Source organism: Pristiophorus japonicus, chromosome 1, assembly GCF_044704955.1.
Source record: "Pristiophorus japonicus isolate sPriJap1 chromosome 1, sPriJap1.hap1, whole genome shotgun sequence".
Taxonomy (NCBI): Eukaryota; Metazoa; Chordata; class Chondrichthyes; family Pristiophoridae; genus Pristiophorus; species Pristiophorus japonicus.
In genome coordinates this window covers 103649523-103673894 of record NC_091977.1, presented here as the reverse complement: position 1 = coordinate 103673894, position 24372 = coordinate 103649523, and the positions used below count along the sequence as shown (strand labels likewise).

Here is a 24372-nt window from a genome sequence, read left to right as displayed (position 1 = left end):
CTAAACAACTAATGAATACTGCTGCGCAACATCAGTCAACAGCCCCAAACAAACTAGTTGCACATTCAAACTGATCAAAGGTCATGCCGTACTGCCAACCGAATACTCTGAAGGCGCTCTCCAGGTTAGTTTGTTCCCAAGTTGCCTTAAAGCAGAGGCAGTAAGGGTACACCGTTGCTCAGATTAAACAAGGAAAACATGTCAGCTTGGCTCAGTTGGGAGCACTCTTGTCCCTGGGTCAGAAGCAAGTTCGTACCAGGATTTGAACATATAATCGAGGCTGACACTCCTGTGCAATACTGAGGATATTGTCAGAGTTGTTATCTGCTTCATGAGACATTAAACGAGAGTCCAGACTGCCTGTTCAGGTGGATGGTCACGATTTCAGGGCATTCTTTGAGGAAGAGCAAGGCGTTCTCCTAATGTTAACATAGAAACATAGAAAATAGGTGCAGGAGTAGGCCATTCGGCCCTTCGAGCCTGCACCACCATTCAATAAGATCATGGCTGATCATTCCCTCAGTACCCCTTTCCTGCTTTCTCTCCATACCCCTTGATCACCTTAGCCGTAAGGGCCATATCTAAATCCCTCTTGAATACATCCAATGAACTGGCATCAACAACTCTCTGCGGCAGGGAATACCACAGATTAACAACTCTCTGAGTGAAGAAGTTTCTCCTCATCTCAGTCCTAAATGGCCTACCCCTTATCCGAAGACTGTGTCCCCTGGTTCTGGACTTCTCGAACATCGGGAACATTCTACCCGCATCTAACCTGTCCAGTCTTGTCAGAATCTTATCTGCTTCTATGAGATCCCCTCTCATCCTTCTAAACTCCAATGTATAAAGGCCCAGTTGATCCAGTCCCTCCTCATATGTCAGTCCTGCCATCCCGGGAATCAGTCTGGTGAACCTTCGCTGCACTCCCTCAATAGCAAGAACATCCCTCCTCAGATTAGGAGACCAAAACTAAACACAATATTCCAGGTGAGGCCTCACCAAAGCCCTGTACAACTGCAGTAAGACCTCCCTGCTCCGATACTCAAATCCCCTAGCTATGAAGGCCAACATACCATAAAAACATAGAAACAAAGAAAATAGGTGCAGGAGTAGGCCATTCGGCCCTTCGAGCCTGCACCGCCATTCGATAAGATCATGGCTGATCATTCCCTCAGTACCCCTTTCCTGCTTTCTCTCCATACCCCTTGATCACCTTAGCCATAAGGGCCATATCTAACTCCCTCTTGAATATATCCAATGAACTGGCATCAACAACTCTCTGCGGCAGGGAATTCCATAGGTTAACAACTCTCTGAGTGAAGAAGTTTCGCCTCAACTCAGTCCTAAATGGCTTACCCCTTATCCTAAGACTGTGTCCCCTGGTTCTGGACTTTCCCAACATCAGGAACAATCTACCCGCATCTAACCTGTCCCGTCCTGTCAGAATCTTGTATATTTCTATGAGATCTCCTCTCATTCTTTTAAACTCCAATGTATAAAGGCCCAGTTGATCCAGTCTCTCCTCATATGTCAGTCCAGCCATCCTGGGAATCAGTCTGGTGAACCTTCGCTGCACTCCCTCAATAGCAAGAACATCCTTCCTCAGATTAGGAGACCAAAACTGAACACAATATTCCAGGTGAGACCTTACCAAGGCCCTGTACAACTGCAGTAAGACCTCCCTGCTCCTATGCTCAAATCCCCTAGCCAACATACCATTTGCCTTCTTTACCGCCTGCTGTACCTGTATGCCAACTTTCAATGACTGATGAACCATGACACCCAGGTCTCATTGCGCCTCCCCTTTTCCTAATCTGCCACCATTCAGATAAATTCTGTCTTTGCGTTTTTGCCCCCAAAGTGGATAACCTCACATTTATCCACATTATACTGTATCTGCCATGCATTTGTCCACTCACCTAACCTGTCCAAGTCACCCTGCAGCCTCTTAGCGTCCCCCTCACAGCTCACACCGCCACCCAGTTTAGTGTCATCTGCAAACTTGGAGATATTACATTCAATTTCCTCATCCAAATCATTGATGTATATTGTAAAGAACTGGGGTTCCAGCACTGAGTCCTGCGGCACTCCACTAGTCACTGCCTGCCATTCTCAAAAGGACCCGTTTATCTCGACTCTCTGCTTCCTGTCTGCCAACCAGTTCTCTATCCACCAATACTACCCCCAATACCATGTGCTTTGATTTTGCACACCAATCTCTTATGTGGGACCTTGTCAAAAGCCTTTTGAAAGTCCAAATACACCACATCCACTGGTTCTCCCTTGTCCACCCTATTAGTTACATCCTCAAAAATTCCAGAAGATTTGGCAAGCATGATTTCCACTTCGTAAATCCATGCTGACTTGGACCAATCCTGTCACTGCTTTCCAAATGCACTGCTACTTCATCCTTAATAATTGATTCCAACATTTTCAGGCTAACTGGTCTATAATTACCTGCTTTCCCTCTCCCTCCCTTTTTAAAAAGTGATGTTACATTAGCTACCCTCCAGTCCATAGGAACTGATCCCGAGTCGATAGACTGTTGGAAAATGATCCACTATTTCGAGGGCCACTTACTTAAGTACTCTGGGATGCAGGCCACGGGGATTTATCAGCCTTCAATCCCATCAATTTCCTTAACATAATTTCCCACCTTATAAGGGTATCCTTCAGTTCTTCCTTCTCACTAGACCCTCGGTCCCCTAGTACTTCTGGAAGGTTATTTGTGTCTTCCTTCGTGAAGACAGAACCAAAGTATTTGTTCAATTGGTCTGCCATTTCTTTGTTCCCCATTATAAATTCATCTGAATCCGACTGCAAGGGACCTACATTTGTTTTCACTAATCTTTTTCTCTTCACCTATCTATAGAAGCTTTTGCAGAAAGTTTTTATGTTCCCGGCAAGCTTCTTCTCGGACTCTATTTTCCACCTCTTAATTAAATCTTTGTCCTCCTCTGCTGAATTCCAAATTTCTCCCAGTCCTCAGGTCTGCTGTTTTTTCTGGCCAATATATATGCCTCTTCCTTGGATTTAACACTGTCCTTAATTTCCCTTGTTAGCCTCGGTTGTGCCACCTTCCCCGTTTCATTTTTATTCCAGACAGGGATGTACAATTGTTGAAGTTCATCCATGTGATCTTTAAATGTTTGCCATTGCCTATCCACCATCAACCCTTTAAGTATCATTTGCCAGTCTATTCTAGCCAATTCACGCCTCAACCCATCGAAGTTAACTTTCCTTATATTCAGGACCCTAGTTTCTGAATTAACTGTGTCACTCTCCATCCTAATAAAGAATTCTACCATATTATGGTCACTCTTCCCCAAGGGGTCTCGCAAATCAAGATTGCTAATTCGTCCTTTCTCATTACACATCACCCAGTCTAGGATGGCCAGCTCCCTGGTTGGTTCCTCGACATATTGGTCTAGAAAACCATCCCTAATATACGCCAGGAAATCCTCCTCCACCGCATTGCTACAATTAGGAAAAGGGGAGGTGCAACGAGACCTGGGTGTCATGGTACATCAGTCATTGAAGGTTGGCGTGCAGGTACAGCAGGCGGTTAAGAAACCAAATGGCATGTTGGCCTTCATAGCGAGGGGATTTGAGTACAGGGGCAGAGAGCTGTTACTACAGTTGTACAGGGCCTTGGTGAGGCCACACCTGGAGTATTGTGTACAGTTTTGATCTCCTAACTTGAGGAAGGACATTTTTGCTTTTGAGGGAGTTCAGCGAAGGTTCACCAGACTGATTCCCGGGATGGCGGGACTGACATATCAAGAAAGAGTGGATTAACTGGGCTTGTATTCACTGGAGTTCAGAAGAATGAGAGGGGATCTCATAGAAACGTTTAAAATTCTGATGGGTTTAGACAGTTTAGATGCAGGAAGAATGTTCCCAATGTTGGGGAAGTCCAGAACCAGGGGTCACAGTCTAAGGATAAGGGGTAAGCCAGTTAGGACCGAGATGAGGAGAAACTTCTTCACCCAGAGAGTGGTGAACCTGTGGAATTCTCTACCACAGAAAATTGTTGAGGCCAATTTACTAAATATATTCAAAAAGGAGTTAGATGTAGTCCTTACTACTAGGGAGATCAAGGGGTATGGTGAGAAAGCAGGAATGGGGTACTGAAGTTGCATGTTCAGCCATGAACTCATTGAATGGCGGTGCAGACTCAAAGGGCCGAATGGCCTACTCCTGCATCTATTTTCTATGTCTATGTTTCTACCAGTTTGGTTAGTCCAATCAATATGTAGATTAAAGTCACCTATGATAACTGCTGTACCTTTATTGCATGCACCCTAATTTCTTGTTCAATGCTGTCCCCAACCTTACTACTAGTGTTTGGTGGTCTGTACACAACTCCCACGAGCGTTTTCTGCCCCTTGGTATTCCGCAACTCCACCCATACTGAAACCACATCATCCAAGCTAATGTCCTTTCTTACTATTGCATTAATTTCCTCCTTAACCAGCAATGCCACCCCGCCTCCTTTTCCATTCTGTCTATCCTTCCTAAATGTTGAATACCCCTGGATGTCGAGTTCCCAGCCTTGGTCACCCTGGAGCCATGTCTCCGTGATGCCAATTACATCATACCCATTAACTGTTATCTGCGCAGTTAATTCGTCCACCTTATTCCGAATACTCCTCGCATTGAGGCACAGAGCCTTCAGGCTTGTCTTTCTAACACACTTTGCCCCTTTTGAATTTTGCTGTAACGTGGCCCTTTTTGCTTTTTGCCTTGGGTTTCTCTGCCCTCCACTTTTACTTTTCTTCTTTCTATCTTTTGCTTCTGCCCCCATTCTACTTCACTCTGTCTCCCTGCATAGGTTCCCACCCCCTGCCATATTAGTTTAACCCCTCCCTGACAGCACTAGCAAACACGCCCCCTAGGACATTGGTTCTGATCCTGTCCAGGTCCAGACCATCCGGTTTGTTCTGGTCCCACCTCCCCCAGAACCGGTTCCAATATCCCAGGAATTTGAATCCCTCCCTGTTGCAACACTCCTCAAGCCACGTATTCATCTGAGATATCCTGTGATTCCTACTCTGACTAGCACGTGGCACTGGTAGCAATCCTGAGATTACTACTTTTGAGGTCCTACTTTTTAATTTAGCTCCTAGCTCCCTAAATTCGTCTCGCAGGACCTCATCCCGTTTTTTACCTATATCGTTGGTACTTATATGCACCACAACAACTGGCTGTTGACCCTCCCTTTTCAGAATTTCCTGCACCCGCTCCGAGACATCCTTGATCCTTGCACCAGGGAGGCAACATACCATCCTGGAGTCTTGGTTGCGACCGCAGAAACGTCTATCTATTCCCCTTACAATTGAATCCCCTATCACTGTAGCTCTTCCACTCTTTTTCCTGCCCTCCTATGCAGCAGAGCCACCCACGGTGCCATGAACTTGGCTGCTGCTGCCCTCCCCTGATGAGTCATCCCCCTCAACAGTACCAAAGCGGTGTATCTGTTTTGCAGGGCGATGACCGCAGGGGACCCCTGCACTACCTTCTTTGCACTGCTCTTCCTGTTGGTCATCCATTCCCTATCTGGCTGTGTACCCTTTTCCTGCAGTAAGACCAACTCGCTAAACGTGCTATTCACGTCATTCTCAGCATCGTGCATGCTCCAGAGTAAATCCACCCGCAGCTTCAACGTCGCAATGCAGTCCATCAGGAGCTGCAGCCGGACACACTACCCTCACACATAGTCGTAAGGGACACTGGAAGCATCCCTGACTTCCCACATAGTACAGGAGGAGCATAACATATGTCTGAGCTCTCCTGCCATGACTTAACCCCTAGATAAACTTAATTTGGCAACAACAATGCTAAAGGTTACTTACTGATAAAGAAAAAAAGAAAAATTACTTACCAATCACCAGCCAATCACTTACCCCCTTGGCTGTGACGTCACCTTTCGATTTATTTCTACTTCTTTTTTGCCTTCTCTCCCTGCAGCTGCACCAGTATGCCTTTATAGGCCTCTCCGACGCGTTGGGCCTTTATAGGCCTCTCCGACCTCACCGGACTCCCTGCTGCTCGCACACTCGTCTCTCCGACGCATTGGGCCTTTATAGGCCTCTCCGACGTCCCCGGACTCCCTGCTGCTCGCACTCTCGCCACTCAGACCATTTGCCTTCTTCACCACCTGCTGTACCTGCATGCCAACTTTCAATGACTGATGAACCATGACACCCAGGTCTCGTTGCACCTCCCCTTTTCCTAATCTGCCACCATTCAGATAATATTCTGTCTTTGCGTTTTTGCCCCCAAAGTGGATAACCTCACATTTATCCACATTATACTGCATCTGCCATGCATTTGCCCACTCACCTAACCTGTCCAAGTCACCCTGCAGCCTCCTAGCGTCTCCTCACAGCTCACACCGCCACCCAGTTTAGTGTCATCTGCAAACTTGGAGATATTACACTCAATTCCTTCATCCAAATCATTGATGTATATTGTAAAGAGCTGGGGTCCCAGCACTGAGCCCTGCGGCACTCCACTAGTCACTGCCTGCCATTCTATGTTTCTATCAAGGGGTATGGTGAGAAAGCAGGAATGGGGTACTGAAGTTGCATGTTCAGCCATGAACTCATTGAATGGCGGTGCAGGCTAGAAGGGCCGAATGGCCTACTCCTGCACCTATTTTCTATGTTTCTATGACCCGTTTATCCCAACTCTCTGCTTCCTGTCTGCCAACCAGCTCTCTATCCATGTCAGTATATCACCCCCAATTCCATGTGCTTTGATTTTGCACACCAATCTCTTGTATGGGACCTTGTCAAAAGTCTTTTGAAAGTCCAAATACACCACTAGTTACATCCTCAAAAAATTCCAGAAGATTTGTCAAGCATGATTTCTCCTTCATAAATCCATGCTGACTTGGACCGATCCTGTCACTGCTTTCCAAATGCGCTGCTATTTCATCCTTAATAATTGATTCGAACATTTTCCCCACTGCTGATGTCAGGCTAACCGGTCTATAATTACCCGCTTTCTCCCTTTTTAAAAAGTGGTGTTACATTAGCTACCCTCCAGTCCATAGGAACTGATCCCGAGTCGATAGACTGTTGGAAAATGATCACCAATGCAACCACTATTTCAAGGGCCACTTCCTTAAGTACTCTGGGATGCAGACTATCAGGCTCCGGGGATTTATCGGCCTTCAATCCCATCAATTTCCCTAACAGAATTTCCCGCCTAATAAGGGTATCCTTCAGTTCCTCCTTCTCACTAGACCCTCGGTCCCCTAGTATTCCTGGAAGATTATTTGTGTCTTCCTTCGTGAAGACAAAACCAAAGTATTTGTTCAATTGGTCTGCCATTTCTTGGTTCCCCATTATAAATTCACCTGAATCCGACTGCAAGGAACCTATGTTTGTCTTCACTAATCTTTTTCTCTTCACATATTTATAGAAGCTTTTGCAATCAGTTTTTATGTTCCCAGCAAGCTTCTTCTTGTACTCTATTTTCCCCCTCTTAATTAAACCCTTAGTCCTTCTCTGCTGAATTCTAAATTTCTCCCAGTTCTCAGGTGTGTTGCTTTTTCTGGCCAATTTATATGCCTCTTCCTTGGATTTAACACTATCCTTAATTTCGCTTGTTAGTCACGGTTGAGCCACCTTCCCCGTTTTATTTTTACTCCAGACAGGGACGTACAACTGCTGAAGTTCATCCATGTGATCTTTAAATGTTTGCCATTGCCTATCCACCATCAACCCTTTAAGTTTCATTTGCCAATCTATTCTAGCCAATTCACGCCTCAAACCCTCGAAGTTACCTTTCCTTAAGTTCAGGACCCTAGTTTCTGAATTAACTGTTTCACTCTCCATCTTAATAAAGAATTCTACCATGTTATGGTCACTCTTCTCCAAGGGGCCTCGCACAACAAGTTTGCTAATTGGTCCTTTCTCATTACACATCACCCAGTCTAGGATGGCCAGCTCTCTCATTGGTTCCTCGACATATTGGTCTAGAAAACCATCCCTAATACACTCCAGGAAATCCTCCTCCACTGCATTGCTCCCAGTTTGGTTAGCCCAATCAATATGTAGATTAAAGTCACCCATGATAACTGCTGTACCTTTATTGCATGCATCCCTAATTTCTTGGTTGATGCTGTCCCCAACCTCACTACTACTGTTTGGTGGACTATACACAACTCCCACTAGCATTTTCTGCCCCTTGGTATTCCACAGCACCATGCATACTGATTCCACATCATCCAAGCTAATGTCCTTCCTTACTATTGCATTAATTATCTCTTTAACCAGCAACGCCATCCCACCTCCTTTTCCTTTCTGTCTATCCTTCTTAAATGTTTAATACCCCTGGATGTTGAATTCCCAGCCTTGGTCACCCTGGAGCCATGTCTCCGTAATGCCAGTTGCATCATACCCGTTAACTGCTATCTGCGCAGTTAATTCGTCCACCTTATTCCGAATGCTCCTCGCATTGAGGCTCAGAGCCTTCAGGCTTGCCTTTCTGACACATTTTGCCACTGTAGAATTTTGCTGTAATGTGGCCCTTTTTGCTTTTTGCCTTAGGTTTCTCTGCCCTTTACTTTTACTTTTCTTCTTTCTATCTTTTGCTTCTGCTCCCTGTCTCCCTGCATAGGTTCCCATCCCCCTGCCATATTAGTTTGACTCCTCCCCAACAGCACTAGCAAACACTCCCCCTAGGACATTGGTTCCGGTCTTGCCCAGGTGCAAACCGTCCGGTTTGTACTGGTCCCACCTCCCCCAGAACCGGTTCCAATGTCTCAGGAATTTGATTCCCTCCCTTTTGTGGCCAATACCACAAAAATAAAACAATAACTGATCATTCATGTTATTCCATTTATATTATTCTTGTTTGTTGACATGGCTAGTACAGAATGGCTGCCATTTTTGCCTAGATAACAAAGAGTGATTGCATGTTAAAAGTTATTGATAGTACGAAGTTGACACAGAGTCCACTTCAGGAGGTGATTTTTCCCCAATCGTCCATCCCTCAACAAGTTGCTACTTGCACAGAACTTTTATTATATTTTTAGTCCATTTTTTAAAAATTCAGTTGTACAAGAATTGACATGCTTTCTCAGGTCAAAATACAAAGCATACTTTCATAGTTCTTACCATAGATATATTGAAGAAAACCTAATGCAATTCTGCAGATTTTGGTGAAATTACTAGTTAGTAGAGTAAGAGTCATTCCCTTTTGGGATTCTTTGGTCATTTGAACTTCTCTGACTTGGGAACAATGTTGCCAACCCCACCACAACTTCACCCCCAAGCAATGAATTATTTTAAGTTACATTTGATATGGCAAAAGCTGAAGTGAATGAGGAATAGTAAAATGTTTGCAATGACGATGGACACGCTGATTCCAACCCCTTTCTAGCTTTTCATTGCAGAGATCAATTGTAGTCCCCTGACCCACAGCAGCCTTGGCTGTGATCAGCTAACTCGGCACTGACTGCCAGATCAAAATCAAGATCTTCCTGGTCGGTAAGTACCACACCTGTGGTGCAGTTCAACTATTTTTGACTCATCTCTTAAATCAATATCTGGCTTATTGCAATCATATTTTTATTATTCCCAAAGGTTTTGTTATATATTTAGAAAAATGCTAATGATAGACATATGAGAGTCATTTGGCACAGCAGAAGTGTGCTGAGTTGAGGGGATTAAAACCATTCTCTACTAGCAACCAGGTTTTGAGCAATCCAGGCTGACGCTCCAGCACAGTACTGAAGGAGTGCTAGACTGCTGTCTTTTGGATGAGACATTAAACTGAGGCCCACGTCTACCCTCTCATGTGAATGTATAGGATCCCATGGCATTATTGGGAAAAGATCAGGGGAGTTCTCCCGGTGTCTTGGCTAACATTTGTTATTCATTCTGCAACAAAACAGATGATCTTGCAATTTATTTCATTGTTGTTTGTGGGACCTTGCTGTGCACAAATTGGCTGCCGTGTTACCTACATTACAGAAGTGATTACACCTCCAAAAGTTGGTTGTAAATGCTTTGGGATGTCCTGAGGTTGTAAAAGGCATTACATAAATGGAAGTTGTTTCTTTTTTGTAATGCGTCAGTAATTAAATCACTGAAATCTGCTCAGTTACAAGATCTTCACTCTTTCAACACATCACTTCAAATCATGTGCTATCTCATCACTCACTGAACATACCAGAATTTATTTTAAAATTTCGTCCCTCAACTTTTATGATTTTTATTTCTTGTCTTCCTTTTACTTCAGAACCATTTTAATAGACGCTGTTATCTTAGTCAGTATCTGCAGTATTATGCCTGTGTAATTTTGATTAGTGAGTGTCACAGCATTGCCAGTATCAGATCCAGTAGAAGCAATGGAGCAGAAATTCCGGCCTCCCGGGTCCGTGCCGAGGGTGTACACACCCCGGAAGGCATCACAAAAGCCGGTTTTCAGCGCACAATGCTCATGTGCTGAAAATCGGCTTTTCTGATCTGTCAAACTGGAGCTTGACAGATCTTCCATATCACGGGTGCGAGGACATTTGCAAGGGAAAGATTGCGGGATTCACCCATATCTTACCGGCAAATGTCCTCAAAACTCTTGCGCCTGATAAAAGCAGGTGCATAGCCTACTTTTACAAGTGCAAGAGTTTTAAAATACACAAAAACATTTTAAAATTAAATGATAAAAACACATTTTATTGTTAAAAACTCTTCCCACTATGATAAGTTTATTTTAAATCATAATTTAAAAAACTTTTTTAAAAATCGGAAAAATATATATATTTAAAATACATAAATAACTTTAATTTAAATTAATAAAAATATGTGCTGTATTTTTTCTATTTTTTATTATTGGTTTTGTGTGTTTTGCGGGCTGTTTCTCATTCATAATAATGGGAACTCCAACTTATGGAGTTCCCATTATTATGAATGAGAACATACTATACCTGATTAGCTGCCCAGAGCCATGAGACTCCAGCTCCAGGCCTGCGCACGTCCTGATGTGCACGCACTGCGATGCGCTGTCAGGGGAGTCCTCAGGACTGGGAACTTGCGTGGGTGCAGCAGGATAAGGTAAGTGCGCATTCTTTTTAAGTTAACCAACCGGGATTTCTGGGCCAGTAGCTTTTCTTGGGGGTGGGGAATCAGTGATACAGATTGGAGCAACTCCTCTGAAATGATTAGAATTGGGCAACTGAAAGGCATAGTGGAGTGGGTTAGACACTGGGGTTTTGCCTCTGCTACCTGGGTTCAAATTCAACTAAAAGAGTGTCCTCTCGAGTAGGTTGCCAGGGTCTCATCCCATGTGAAATGAGTTTTGGCAGTCTAGGCATGTTTTCAAATTTGTGAGACACATTCTTTGGCCACAGGAGTGACAGTTAATGGAAATCACTTGCCAGACTTGATTGATTTGAACCTATTAGATTTGAATTTTACTAAGATTACTGAAGGTTCCCTTTAATATATTAAAGTTCATACCTCAGGGAATTTTTTCTTCTGGATATATTCTGTGAGTGCAGGATCGAAGTATTTGGCATAACCCTCATTTAGACTGTATATACTTCCCTTCTTCTTGATTTTCACATCCTGTTCCACAAGAATAAATTCACCCATAGCCTAAATAAAGAAAGAGAATTATCACAGTTGTCAAGCAATATAAATTTTAGATGATTAGAGTTATCGCTCAGGAATTTGGTAGTATTTGCTACAATTAAGGTTAATGTTAATTTGGGTATAAACAACTGTAATTAATCTGAAGCACAGTTACTTTAAATTAATTTTATAATTTACAGATCTAAAAATTATCACGTGAAACTCAGCAAATTATCATTATTTGACTTAATTTTACATATTTTAATAACTTTATTATTTTTGGGATTCAGTTTGAAAGGACTATATCAGGAATAGCAGCTGATGATGGGTGTGTGGTGTCAGAATGTCTCTGGGTGTGTTCACTAAAGCTGGCAAAAGAAACCACAAATGTACAGAGAGCCACATGTAGAAGCAGCTGTGTACGTGTTTCTTAATATTTAGTTCTCTTTTTCTCACCAGTTTTCATCTTCCTCTCCTGAAGGTATTGATTTCTTGCTGTGGTGCTATTCTATGGCTACTTGGCATCTTCTGGTACCTGGTCATTATTCATGTTTGAGCTTTCACAGTGAGTTTTGGCAGATTATTTGCCCAATTTGGGTGGGGATGGGGAGTGGGAGGGACATGTACTCTATTTAAGTAAGACATCTGGTGTAAGTAGTTTTGAAATAATAACAAATGCATATACAGTAAGTTGTATGGGGTCATGCTATTAAACTTAAGAAACACAAAGAATATGGCAAGGAGGCATAGTGCATAAAGAGGGTGGCATAGTGCCAGTGCATTCCACAATGAGCACAGGTTTAATTCCCGCTCTAATGAGATCCCAGTTTTAGCCAACTCTGTGGGGAGGAGATAACTTATATGCCCACCTCGACCAACACACAGAAAATCAGTTGGAGGTTTATTTGGACTTATTTGTATGCCTCCTGGTGACTGGGAAAGAGCAAAGCAGGCCATCCTTTTGGCCGCAGGAAGCACATGAGGGGGTAGTGTGCTGACATGGATTGAGAACTGGTTGTCAGACAGGAAGCAAAGAGTAGGAGTAAATGGGTACTTTTCAGAATGGCAGGCAGTGACTAGTGGGGTACCACAAGGTTCTGTGCTGGGGCCCCAGCTGTTTACATTGTACATTAATGATTTAGACAAGGGGATTAAATGTAGTATCTCCAAATTTGTGGATGACACGAAGTTGGGTGGCAGTGTGAGCTGCGAGGAGGATGCTATGAGGCTGCAGAGTGACTTGGATAGGTTAGGTGAGTGGGCAAATGCATGGCAGATGAAGTATAATGTGGATAAATGTGAGGTTATCCACTTTGGTGGTAAAAACAGAGAGACAGACTATTATCTGAATGGTGACAGATTAGGAAAAGGGGAGGTGCGACGAGACCTGGGTGTCATGGTACATCAGTCATTGAAGGTTGGCATGCAGGTACAGCAGGCGGTTAAGAAAGCAAATGGCATGTTGGCCTTCATAGCGAGGGGATTTGAGTACAGGGGCAGGGAGGTGTTGCTACAGTTGTACAGGGTCTTGGTGAGGCCACACCTGGAGTATTGTGCACAGTTTTGGTCTCCTAACTTGAGGAAGGACATTCTTGCTAATTGAGGGAGTACAGCGAAGGTTCACCAGACTGATTCCCGGGATGGCGGGACTGACATATAAAGAAAGACTGGATCAACTGGGCTTGTATTCACTGGAGTTCAGAAGAATGAGAGGGGATCTCATAGAAACGTTTAAAATTCTGATGGGTTTAGACAGGTTAGATGCAGGAAGAATGTTCCCAATGTTTGGAAATCCAGAACCAGGGATCACAGTCTAAGGATAAGGGGTAAGCCATTTAGGACTGAGATGAGGAGAAACTTCTTCACCCAGAGAGTGGTGAACCTGTGGAATTCTCTACCACAGAAAGTTGTTGAGGCCAATTCGCTAAATATATTCAAAAAGGAGTTAGATGTAGTCCTTACTACTCGGGGGATCAAGGGGTATGGCGAGAAAGCAGGAATGGGGTACTGAAGTTGCATGTTCAGCCATGAACTCATTGAATGGTGGTGCAGGCTCGAAGGGCCGAATGGCCTACTCCTGCACCTATTTTCTATGTTTCTATGTTTCTATGATGTGAGAATCAGCAAGAGGGAGTAAATCAGAGTGCAATGAGAGTGAAGCAGAAAATCATGTCTGATTTAACCAAGAATGTCTTATTTTGTTGGTCTTTTCAGTTAATAATTTTATGGAGAATTTAAGGTCCAAGGGCTCAATTGTCCCCAAAGCTTTAATTTTGGCATACTTGAAGAGTTACGCCTGTTTTTTTTGGGCCCAAGTACGCCAAAACTGTTCCAAGTTTCCCGGTTGGATTTCTTCGTTTTGGCGTGCCCTAATCTGTCCTTTAGTTTTGGGGGTGGAGCCTTGAACTGCGCCAAAAAGATCGGGTTGCCATGGTAACCAGGCACACAATGCGACACCAGAGAAGTAGCGGCAGGGATAGTGGATGCATTGGTTGTAATTTACCAAAATTCCCTGGATTCTGGAGAGGTCCCAGCAGATTGGAAAACTGCAAATGTAATGTCCCTATTTAAAAAAGGAGGCAGACAAAAGCAGGAAACTATAGACCAGTTAGCCTAATGTCTGTGGTTGGGAAAATGTTGGAGTCCATTATTAAAGAAGCAGAAGTAGGACATTTGGAAAAGCAAAATTCGGTCAGGCAGAGTCAGCACGGATTTATGAAGGGGAAGTCATGTTTGATAAATTTGCTGGAGTTCTTTTAGGATATAACAAACAGGGTGGATAAAGGGGAACCAGTGGATGCGGTGTATTTGGACTTCCAGAAGGCATTTGACAAGGTACCACATAAAAGGTTACTGCACAAGATAAAGTTCACGGGGTTGGGGGTAATATATTAGCATGGATAGAGGATTGGCGAACTAACAGAAAACAGAGAGTCGGGATAAATGGTTCAGTCTCTGGTTGGCAACCAGTAACTAGTGGAGTGCCACAGGGATCATTGCTGGGACCCCAACTATTTACATCTATATTAACGACTTGGAAGAAGGGACCGAGTGTAACGTAGCCAATTTTGCTGATGATACAAAGATGAGAGGAAAAGCAATGTGTGAGGAGAACACAAAAAATCTGCAAAAGGACATAGACAGGCTAAGTGAGTGGGCAAAAATTTGGCAGATGGAGTATAATGTTGGAAAGTGTGAGGTTATGCACTTTGGCAGAAAAAAATCAAAGAGCAAGTTATTATTTAAATGGAGAAAGATTGCAAATTGCTGCAGTACAGCGGGACCTGGGGGAACTTGTGCATGAAACACAAAAAGATAGTATGCAGGTACAGCAAGTGATCAGGAAGGCCAATGGAATCTTGGCCTTTATTGCAAAGGGGATGCAGTATAAAAGCAGGGAAGTCTTGCTGAAGCTATATAGGGTATTGGCGAGGCCACACCTGGACTACTGCATGCAGTTTTGGTTTCCATATTTACAAAAGGACATAATTGATTTGCAGGCAGTTCAGAGAAGGTTTACTAGGTTGATTCCGAAGATGAGGGGTTTGACTTATGAGGAAAGATTGTGTAGGTTGGGCCTCTACTCATTGGAATTCAGAAGAATGAGAGATGATCTTATCGAAACATGTAAGATTATGAGGGGCTTGACAAGGTGGATGCAGAGAGGATGTTTCCACTGAGGGGGGAGACTAGAACTAGAGGGCATGATCGCAGCTCGCATTAAGAACATAAGAATATAAGAAATAGGAGCAGGAGTAGTCCATTTGGCCCCTCAAGCCTGCTCCGCCATTCAATAAGATCATGGCTGATCTGATCATGGATTCAGCTCCACTTCCTTGCCCGCTCCCCATAACTCTTTACTCCCTTATCGCTCAGTAATCTGTCTATCTCCGCTTTAAATATATTCAATGACTCAGCCTCCACAGCTCTCTGGGGCAGAGAATTCAATAGATTTACAACCCTCTTGAGAGCAGAAATTTCTCATCTCAGTTTTAAATGGGCGGCACCTTATTCTAAGACTATGTCCCCTAGTTTTAGTTTCCCCTATGAGTGGAAATATTCTCTCTGCATCCACCTTGTTGAGCCCCCTCATTATCTTATATGTTTCAATAAGATCACCTCTCATTCTTCTGAACTCCAATGTGTATAGGTTCAAACTACTCAACCTATCCTCATAAGTCAACCCCCTCATCTCCCAAATCAACCTGGCTCCAGGGTGACCAAGGCTAGGAACTCAACATCCGGGGGTATTCAACATTCAGGAAGGATAGACAGAAAGGAAAAAGAGGTGGGATGGCGTTGCTGGTTAAAGAGGAAATTAACGCAATAATAAGGAAGGACATTAGCTTGGATGATGTGGAATCGGTATGGGTGGAGCTACAGAATACCAAAGGGCAGAAAACGCTAGTGGGAGTTGTGTACAGACCTCCAAACAGTAGTAGTGAGGTTGGGGACAGCATCAAACAAGAAATTAGGGATGCGTGCAATAAAGGTACAGCAGTTATCATAGGCGACTTTAATCTACATATTGATTGGGATAACCAAACTGGTAGCAATGCGGTGGAGGAGGATTTCTTGGAGTGTATTAGGGATGGTTTTCTAGACCAATATGTCGAGGAACAAACTGGAGGGCTGACCATCCCAGACTGGGTGATGTGTAATGAGAAAGGACTAATTAGCAATCATGTTGTGCGAGGCCCCTTGGGGAAGAGTGACCATAATAAGGTAGAATTCTTTATTAACATGCAGAGTGACACAGTTAATTCAGAGACTAGGGTCCTGAACTTAAGGAAAGGTAACTTCAATGGTATGAGACGTGAATTGGCTAGAATAGACTGGCGAATGATACTTAAAGGGTTGATAGTGGATAGGCAATGGCAGACATTTAAAGATCACATGGATGAACTTCAACAATTGTACATCCCTGTCTGGAGTAAAAATAAAACGGGGAAGATGGCTCAACCGTGGCTAAAAAGGAAAATTAAGGATAGTGTTAAATCTAAGGAAGAAGTATATAAATTGGCCAGAAAAAGCAGAAAACCTGAGGACTGGGAGAAATTTAGAATTCAGCAGATGAGGACAAAGGATTTAATTAGGAGGGGGGAAATAGAGTATGAGAGGAAGCTTGCTGGGAACATAAAAACTGACTGCAAAAGCTTCTATTGATATGTGAAGAGAAAAAGATTAGTGAAGACAAACGTAGGTGCCTTGCAGTCAGATTCAGGTGAATTTATAATGGGGAACAAAGAACTGGCAGACCAGTTAAACAAATATTTTGGTTCTATCTTCACAAAGGAAGACACAAATAACCTTCCGGAAATACTAGGGGACCGAGGGTCTAGCGAGAAGGAGGAACTGAAGGAAATCCTTATTAGGCGGGAAATTGTGTTAGGGAAATTGATGGGATTGAAAGCCGATAAATCCCAGGGGCCTGATAGTCTGCATCCCAGAGTACTTAAGGAAGTGGCCCTAGAAATAATGGATGCATTGGTGATCATTTTCCAACAGTCTATCGACTCTGGATTAGTTCCTATGGACTGGAGGGTAGCTAATGTAACACCACTTTTTAAGAAAGGAGGGAGAGAGAAAATAATTATAGACCGGATAGCCTGATAACAGTAGTGGGGAAAATGTTGGGATCAATTATTAAATAGGAACACATTTAGAAAGCAGTGACAGGATCGGTTCAAGTCAGCATGGATTTATGAAAGGGAAATCATGCTTGACAAATCTTCTGGAATTTTTTGAGGATGTAACTAGTAGAGTGGACAAGGGAGAACCAGTGGATGTGGTGTATTTGGACTTTCAAAAGGCTTTTGACAAGGTCCCACACAAGAGGTTGCTGTGCAAAATTAAATCACATGGTACTGGGGGTAATGTACTGACGTGGATAGAGAACTGGTTGGCAGACAGGAAAGCAAAGAGTCGGGATAAGTGGGTCCTTTTCAGAATGGCAGGCAGTGACTAGTGGGGTGCTGCAGGGCTCAGTGCTGGGACTCCAGCAATTTACAATATACATTAATGATTTAGATGAAGGAATTGAGTGTAATATCTCCAAGTTTGCAGATGACGCTAAGCTGGGTGGTGGTGTCAGCTGTGAGGAGAATGCTAAGAGGCTGCAGGGTGACTTGGACAGGTTAGGTAAGTGGGCAAACGCATGGCAGATGCAGTATAATGTGGATAAATGTGAGGTTATCCACTTCGGTGGCAAAAACACGAAGGCAGAATATTATCTGAATGGCGGCAGATTAGGAAAAGAGGAGGTGCAACGAGACCTGGATGTCATGGTACATCAGTTATTGAAAGTTGGCATGCAGGTACAGCAGGCAGTGAAGAAGTGCTGGCTTTCATAGCCAGGGGATTTGAGTATAGGAACAGGGAGGTCTTACTGTAGTTGTACAGGGTCTTGGTGAGGCCTCATCTGGAATATTGTGTTCAGTTTTGGTCTCCTAATCTGAGGAAGGACATTCTTGCTATTGAAGGAGTGCAGCAAAGGTTCACCAGAATGATTCCCGGGATGGCAGGACTGACATATGAGGAGAGACTGGATCGACTGGGCCTGTATTCACTGGAGTTTAGAAGGATGAGAGGGGATCTCATAGAAACATATTAAATTCTGACGGGATTGGAGAGACTAGATGCAGGAAGAATGTTCCCGATGTTGGGGAAGTCCAGAACCAGGGGACACAGTCTAAGGATAAGGGGTAAGTCATTTAGGACTGAGATGAGGAGAAACTTCTTCACTCAGAGAGTTGTTAACCTGTGGAATTCCCAACCGCAGAGAGTTGTTGATGCCAGTTCATTGGATATTTTCAACAGAGAGTTAGCTATGGCCCTTACGGCTAAAGGGATCAAGGAGTAAAAGCAGGAAAGGGGTACTGAGGTGAACGATCAGCCATTATCTTATTGAATGGTGGTGCAGGCTCGAAGGGCCGAATGGCCTACTCCTGCACCTATTTTTCTATGTTTCTATGTTTCTAACCTAGTGAACCTTCTATGAACCTCCAATGCAAGTATATCCTTCCTTAAATACGGAGACAAAAACTGTATGCAGTACTCCAGGTGTGGCCTCACCAATACCCTGTACTGTTGTAGCAGGACTTCTCTGCTTTTCTACTCTACCCCCTTTGCAATAAAGGCCAACATTCCATTTGCCTTCCTGATTATTTGCTGTACCTGCATACTAACTTTTTGTGTTTCATGCACAAGGTCCCCCAGGTCCCTCTGTACTGCAGCACTTTGCAATTTTTCTCCATTTAAATTAGAATTTGCTTTTCTATTATTTCTGCCAAAGTGGATAACCTCACATTTTCCCACATTATACTCCATTGACCAAATTTTTGCCCACTCACTTAGCCTGTCCATATCACTTTGCAGATTTTTTGTGTCCTCCTCACAAATTGCTTTCCCACCCATGTTTGTATCATCAGCAGGCTTGGCTACATTACACTCAATTTCTTCATCCAAGTCATTAATATAGATTATAAATAGTTGAGGACCCAGAACCGATCCCTGCGGCACACCACTAGTCACTGTTTGCCAACCGGAAAATGACCCATTTATCCCGACTCTCTGTTTTCTGTTAGTTAGGCAATCCTCTATCCATGCTAATATATTACCCCCAACCCCTTGAACTTTTATCTTGTACAGTAACCTCTCATGAGGCACCTTATCGAATGTCTTCTGGAAATCCAAATGCACCACATCCACTGGTTCTCCCTAATCCATCCTGCTCATTACATCCTCAAAGAACTCGAGCAAATTTGTCAAACATGGTTTCCCTTACATAAAACCATGCTGACTCTGCTTGATTGAATCATGCTTTTCCAAATGTCCCACTACTGCTTCCTTAATAATAGACTCCAGCATTAGGCTAACGGGTCTATAATTTCTTGCTTTTTGTCTGCCTCCTTTTTTAAATCATCATCATCATAGGCAGTCCCTCGAAGTGAGGATGACATGCTTCCATGCCAAAAAGGGATGAGTTCACAGGTGTTTCAATGAAGGACCTAATATTCCAGATCCCAAACTACATCCTGAAGGGTGGAAGATGCCTGTGCTTGGATTTTTTTAATGTGTGGTGGCCGTTGCACACCAACCACTACACGGGCTTGACAGAGCTAGGTCTTGGTCCCATGGCAATGGTTGTCCAAGACGACTGGAGACCTGCTCTGCTGCACGGATTCAGTGCGCACACATATTGCAGTGTGGGCTGGTTCGTGCTGCCCCTGGGCCCTCGTCTCTCCTGGGCCCCGAACTCGCGCCTCTCCTGGGTCCCGGTCACTTCCCTCTACAAACTCTTGCCACTCCTTCGCCCCTCCTGCTGTGCCTGCCCGCACTGCAATCAGCGACCTGGGTTCGTAGCCGTCGCCCTCCTGCAGCGGCACGTGCTGTGCCCTGCAGTGGTACGCTGCACACTGCTCCCTCCAATGGCCCCGGCCTGCTGATGGTCTTGGGTATTACATTTGCGATTTTCCAATCCACCAGGACCACCCCAGAATCCAGGGAATTTTGGTAGATTACAACCAATGCATTCACTATCTCTGCAGTCACTTCTCTTAAGACCTTAGGATGTAAGGCATCAGGTCCAGGGGATCTGTCCACCTTTAGTCCCATTATTTTACCGAGTACTACTTCAGAGGTCGTAGGGCAAGCATCACGAGGGGTGACTGGGTGCGGCGCTTCAAAAGGCGGCAGCGGGATCAGAAGGAGCTATCTTCATCAGCGACAGGAATAAGGGACAAAAAGTAAAAAGAATCAAAATCGAAATGTGACGTCACAGCCAAGCAGGTAAGTGATTGGCTGGTGGATTGGTGAGTATTTTTCTTTTCTTTGAAAAACCTTGGACATTGGTGTAAGTTAGGAACTGCAATCAAATAGATAAGTGATCTTTATTATCTAAGGAGAACTAATTAATTAAATCAGCTGTTTGCTGAGTAGCGGCTGGGTGTGTTTTAGTTCTACTTGATAGTTCGGAGTCTAACTAGAGGGACAACAGGGCAGCTCAGTCCTGTGGATTGCACATCTTGTAGCATGTGGGAAGTACCGGATGCTTTGCACAGCCGGGCGACCACTTGTGCAGGAGGTGTCTCCAGCTGCACCAACTCAAGCTCTGTGTTTTGGAGCTTGAGCGGCAGCTGGAGTCACTGCGGTGCCTTCATGAAATTGAGAGCTACGTGGATAGCACGTTTCTAGAGGCGGTCACCCCACAGCTTAAGAGTGTGCTGGCAGATAGGGATTGGGTGATCGTCGGACAGAAGAGGATGACTAGGCAGGTAGTGCAGGAGTCCCCCGAGTCTATCTCGCTCTCCAACCGCTACTCTGTTCTGAGTACCGGTGAGGGCGACGGTGGCTCTGGGGAGTGCAGCCAGAGCCAAGACCACGGCACCACGGGTGGCTCAGCTGCACAGGGGGGAGGAAGAAGAATGGGCTATAGTGGTAGGGAATTCGCTAGGCAGGGGAGCAGACAGGCATTTCTGCGGCCGCAGACTTGACTCCAGGATGATATGTTGCCTCCCTGCTGCCAGGGTCAAGGATGTCACTGAGTGGCTGCAGGGCATTCTGGGGGGACAGGGCGAACAACCAGAGATCGTGGTTCATATCAGGACCAATGACATAGGTAGAAAGAGGGATGAGGTCCTGCAGGCAGAATTTAGGGAGCAAGGAGAGAGATTAAAAAACAGGATCTCAAAGCTAGTAATCTCCAGATTACTCCCGGTGCCACGAGCTAGTGAGTACAGAAATAGGAGGATAGAGCAGATGAATATGTGGCTGGAGAGATGGTGCAGGCGGCAGGGCTTTAGTTTCCTGAGGCACTGGGACCGCTTCCGGAGGAGGTGGGACCAGTACAAGCCGGACGGGTTACACCTCAACAGAGCCGGGACCAATATCCTCGTTGGTGGGGGGTGGGGGGTTGCTAGTGCTGTTGGGGAGGGTTGAAACTAGCTTGGCAGGGGGACGGGAACCTCAAAATAGATTCAGTAAGGAGGAGAATAAAGCTGGAATTAGAAAGCAAAAATAAAGAAAGTGAGTTTGAAGGAGAGAGGAAACAAGCAGGAAAAAAGGGTAAAAAAACAAATTTAAAGGCACTTTGTCTAAATGCACGTAGCATTCATAACAAAATAAAATAGTTGTGTACTGAGCGGACCTCGGGTTGTTGCCCCGTTATTTTGGGGCCCCTGTGAATCTAATCGAAGCGTTTGGGTGTTTTTTCTAGACAGCACAAATAGATACAAATGGGTATGATCTGATAGCCATTGCAGAGACGTGGTTGCAAGGTGACCAGGACTGGGAATTAAATATTCAGGGGTATTTGACAATCCGGAAGGACAGACAGAAAGGAAAAGGAGGTGGGGTAGCTCTATTGATAAAGGATGGAATCACTGCAATAGTGACTCAAATGGCTCAAATTATCAGGATGTTGAAACAGTTTGGAGATAAGGAATAATAAGGGGAAAAAGTCACTGGTAATCTATAGGCCCCCTAACAGTAGAAACTCTGTTGGTCGGAGTATAAACCAGGAAATAGTGGGGCTTGGAAAAAGGAACAGCATTAATCATGGGTGATTTTAATCTCCATATTGATTGGACAAATCAAATTGGCCAGGGGAGCCTTGAGGAAAAGTTCATAGAGTGCAGAAGGGATGGGTTCCTTGAGCAGTATGTAACTGAACCAATCAGGGGGCAAGCTATCTTAGATCTGGTCTTGTGTAATGAGACACGATTAATAAACAATCTCCTAGTAAAGGATTCCCTTGGAATGAGTGATCATAGCATGATTGAATTTCAAATTCAGATGGAGGGTGAGAAAGTTGGATCTCAAACCAGCGTACTAAGCTTAAATAAAGGAGACTATGAAGGTATGAGGGCAGAGTTGGCGAAAGTGGACTGGGAAAACAGATTAAAGTGTAGAATGGTTGATGAACAGTGGTGTACATTTAAGGAGATATTTCTCAACTCGAAAGAAAAATATATTCCAGTGAGGAGGAAAGGGTGCAAGAGAAAAGATAGTCACCCGTGGCTAACTAAAGAGAGTTGTTAACCTGTGGAATTCCCTGCCGCAGAGAGTTGTTGATGTCAGTTCATTAGATATATTCAAGAGGGAGTTAGATATGGCCCTTACGACTAAAGGGAGAGAAAGCAGGAAAGGGGTACTGAGGGAATGATCAGCCATGATCTTATTGAATGGTGGTGCAGGCTCGAAGGGCCGAATGGCCTACTCCTGCACCTATTTTCTATGTTTCTATGTTTCTATTTAAAGGACGGTATCCAATTAAAAACAAGGGCATACAATGTGACCAAAACTAGTGGGAGGACAGAAAATTGGGAAGCTTTTAAAAGCCAGCAAAGAATGACGAAAAAAATGATTAAGAAAAGGAAGATAATTTATGAAAGTAAACCAAAACAAAATATAAAAACAGATAGCAAGAGTTCCTGTAGGTATATAAAAAGGAAAAGAGTCGCCAAAGTAAATGTTGGTCACAGAGAGGAAGAGACCGGGGAATTAGTAATGGGGAACATGGAGATGGCAGAAACTCTGAACAAATATTTTGTATCAGTCTTTAAGGTACAGGACACTAACAATATCCCAACAGTGGATAGTCAAGGGGCTATAGTGGGGGAGGAACTTAATACAATCACAATCACTACGGAGGTGGTACTCAGTAAGAAAATGGGACTAAAGGCAGATAAATCCCCTGGACCTGATGGCTTGCATCCTAGGGTCTTAAGAGAAGGAGCGGCAGGATTAGTGGATGCATTGGTTGTAATTTACCAAAATTCCCTGGATTCTGGGGAGGTCCCAGCAGATTGGAAAACTGCAAATGTAATGCCCCATTCAAAAAAGGAGGCAGACAAAAAGCGGGAAACTATAGACCAGTTAGCCTAACATCTGTGGGTGGGAAAATGTTGGAGTCCATTATTAAAGAAATACTAGCAGGACATTTGGAAAAGCAAAATTCAGTCACGCAGAGTCAGCATGGATTTATGAAGGGGAATCTTTGGGAGACTCCCAAAGCAAGCGCTCTACTCGGAACTCCTTCACGGCAAACGAGCCAAAGTTGGGCAGGGGAAACGTTACAAGGACACCCTCAAAGCCTCCCTGATAAAGTGCAACATCCCCACTGGCACCTGGGAGTCCCTGGCCAAAGACCGCCCTAAGTGGAGGAAGTGCATCCGGGAGGGTGCTGATCACCTCGAGTCTCATCGCTGAGAACATGCAGAAATCAAGCGCAATCAGTGGAAAGAGCATGTGGCAAACATGTCCCACCCTCCCTTACTCAACAACTATCTGTCCCACCTGTGGCAGGGACTGTGGTTCCCGTATTGGACTGTTCAGCCACCCAAGAACTCATTTTAAGAGTGGAAGCAAGTCTTCCTCGATTCTGAGGGATTGCCTATGATAATGATGATGATGAAGGGGAAGTCATATTTGACAAATTTGCTGGAATTCTTTGAGGATGTAACGAACAGGGTGGATAAAGAGGAACCAGTGGATGTGGTGTATTTGGACTTCCAGAAGGCATTTGAGAAGGTGCCACATAAAAGGTTACTGCACAAGATAAAAGTTCACGGGATTGGGGGTAATATATTAGCATGGATAAAGGATTGGCTAACTAACAGAAAACAGAGAGTCAGGATAAATGGTTCATTCTCGGGTTGGCAATCAGTAACTAGTGGGGTGCCGCAGGGATCAGTTCTGGGACCCCAACTATTTACAATCTATATTAACGACTTGGAAGAACGGACTGGGTGTAACGTAGCCAAGTTTGCTGACGCCACAAAGA

General features: G+C 44.2%; 1 protein-coding gene across 2 annotated transcripts in view; it reads right to left on the bottom strand.

Annotated features, from left to right (window-relative positions):
- LOC139265176 (fructose-1,6-bisphosphatase isozyme 2-like) overlaps positions 1 to 24372 on the bottom strand; it is a 144007-nt gene that overhangs the window by 48105 nt on the left and 71530 nt on the right. For both annotated transcript variants that reach the window (XM_070882112.1, XM_070882103.1), the window contains exon 5: positions 11475 to 11612. In XM_070882112.1, coding sequence (XP_070738213.1) covers positions 11475 to 11612 — 138 coding nt within the window. The remainder of the gene's footprint in view (positions 1 to 11474; positions 11613 to 24372) is intronic.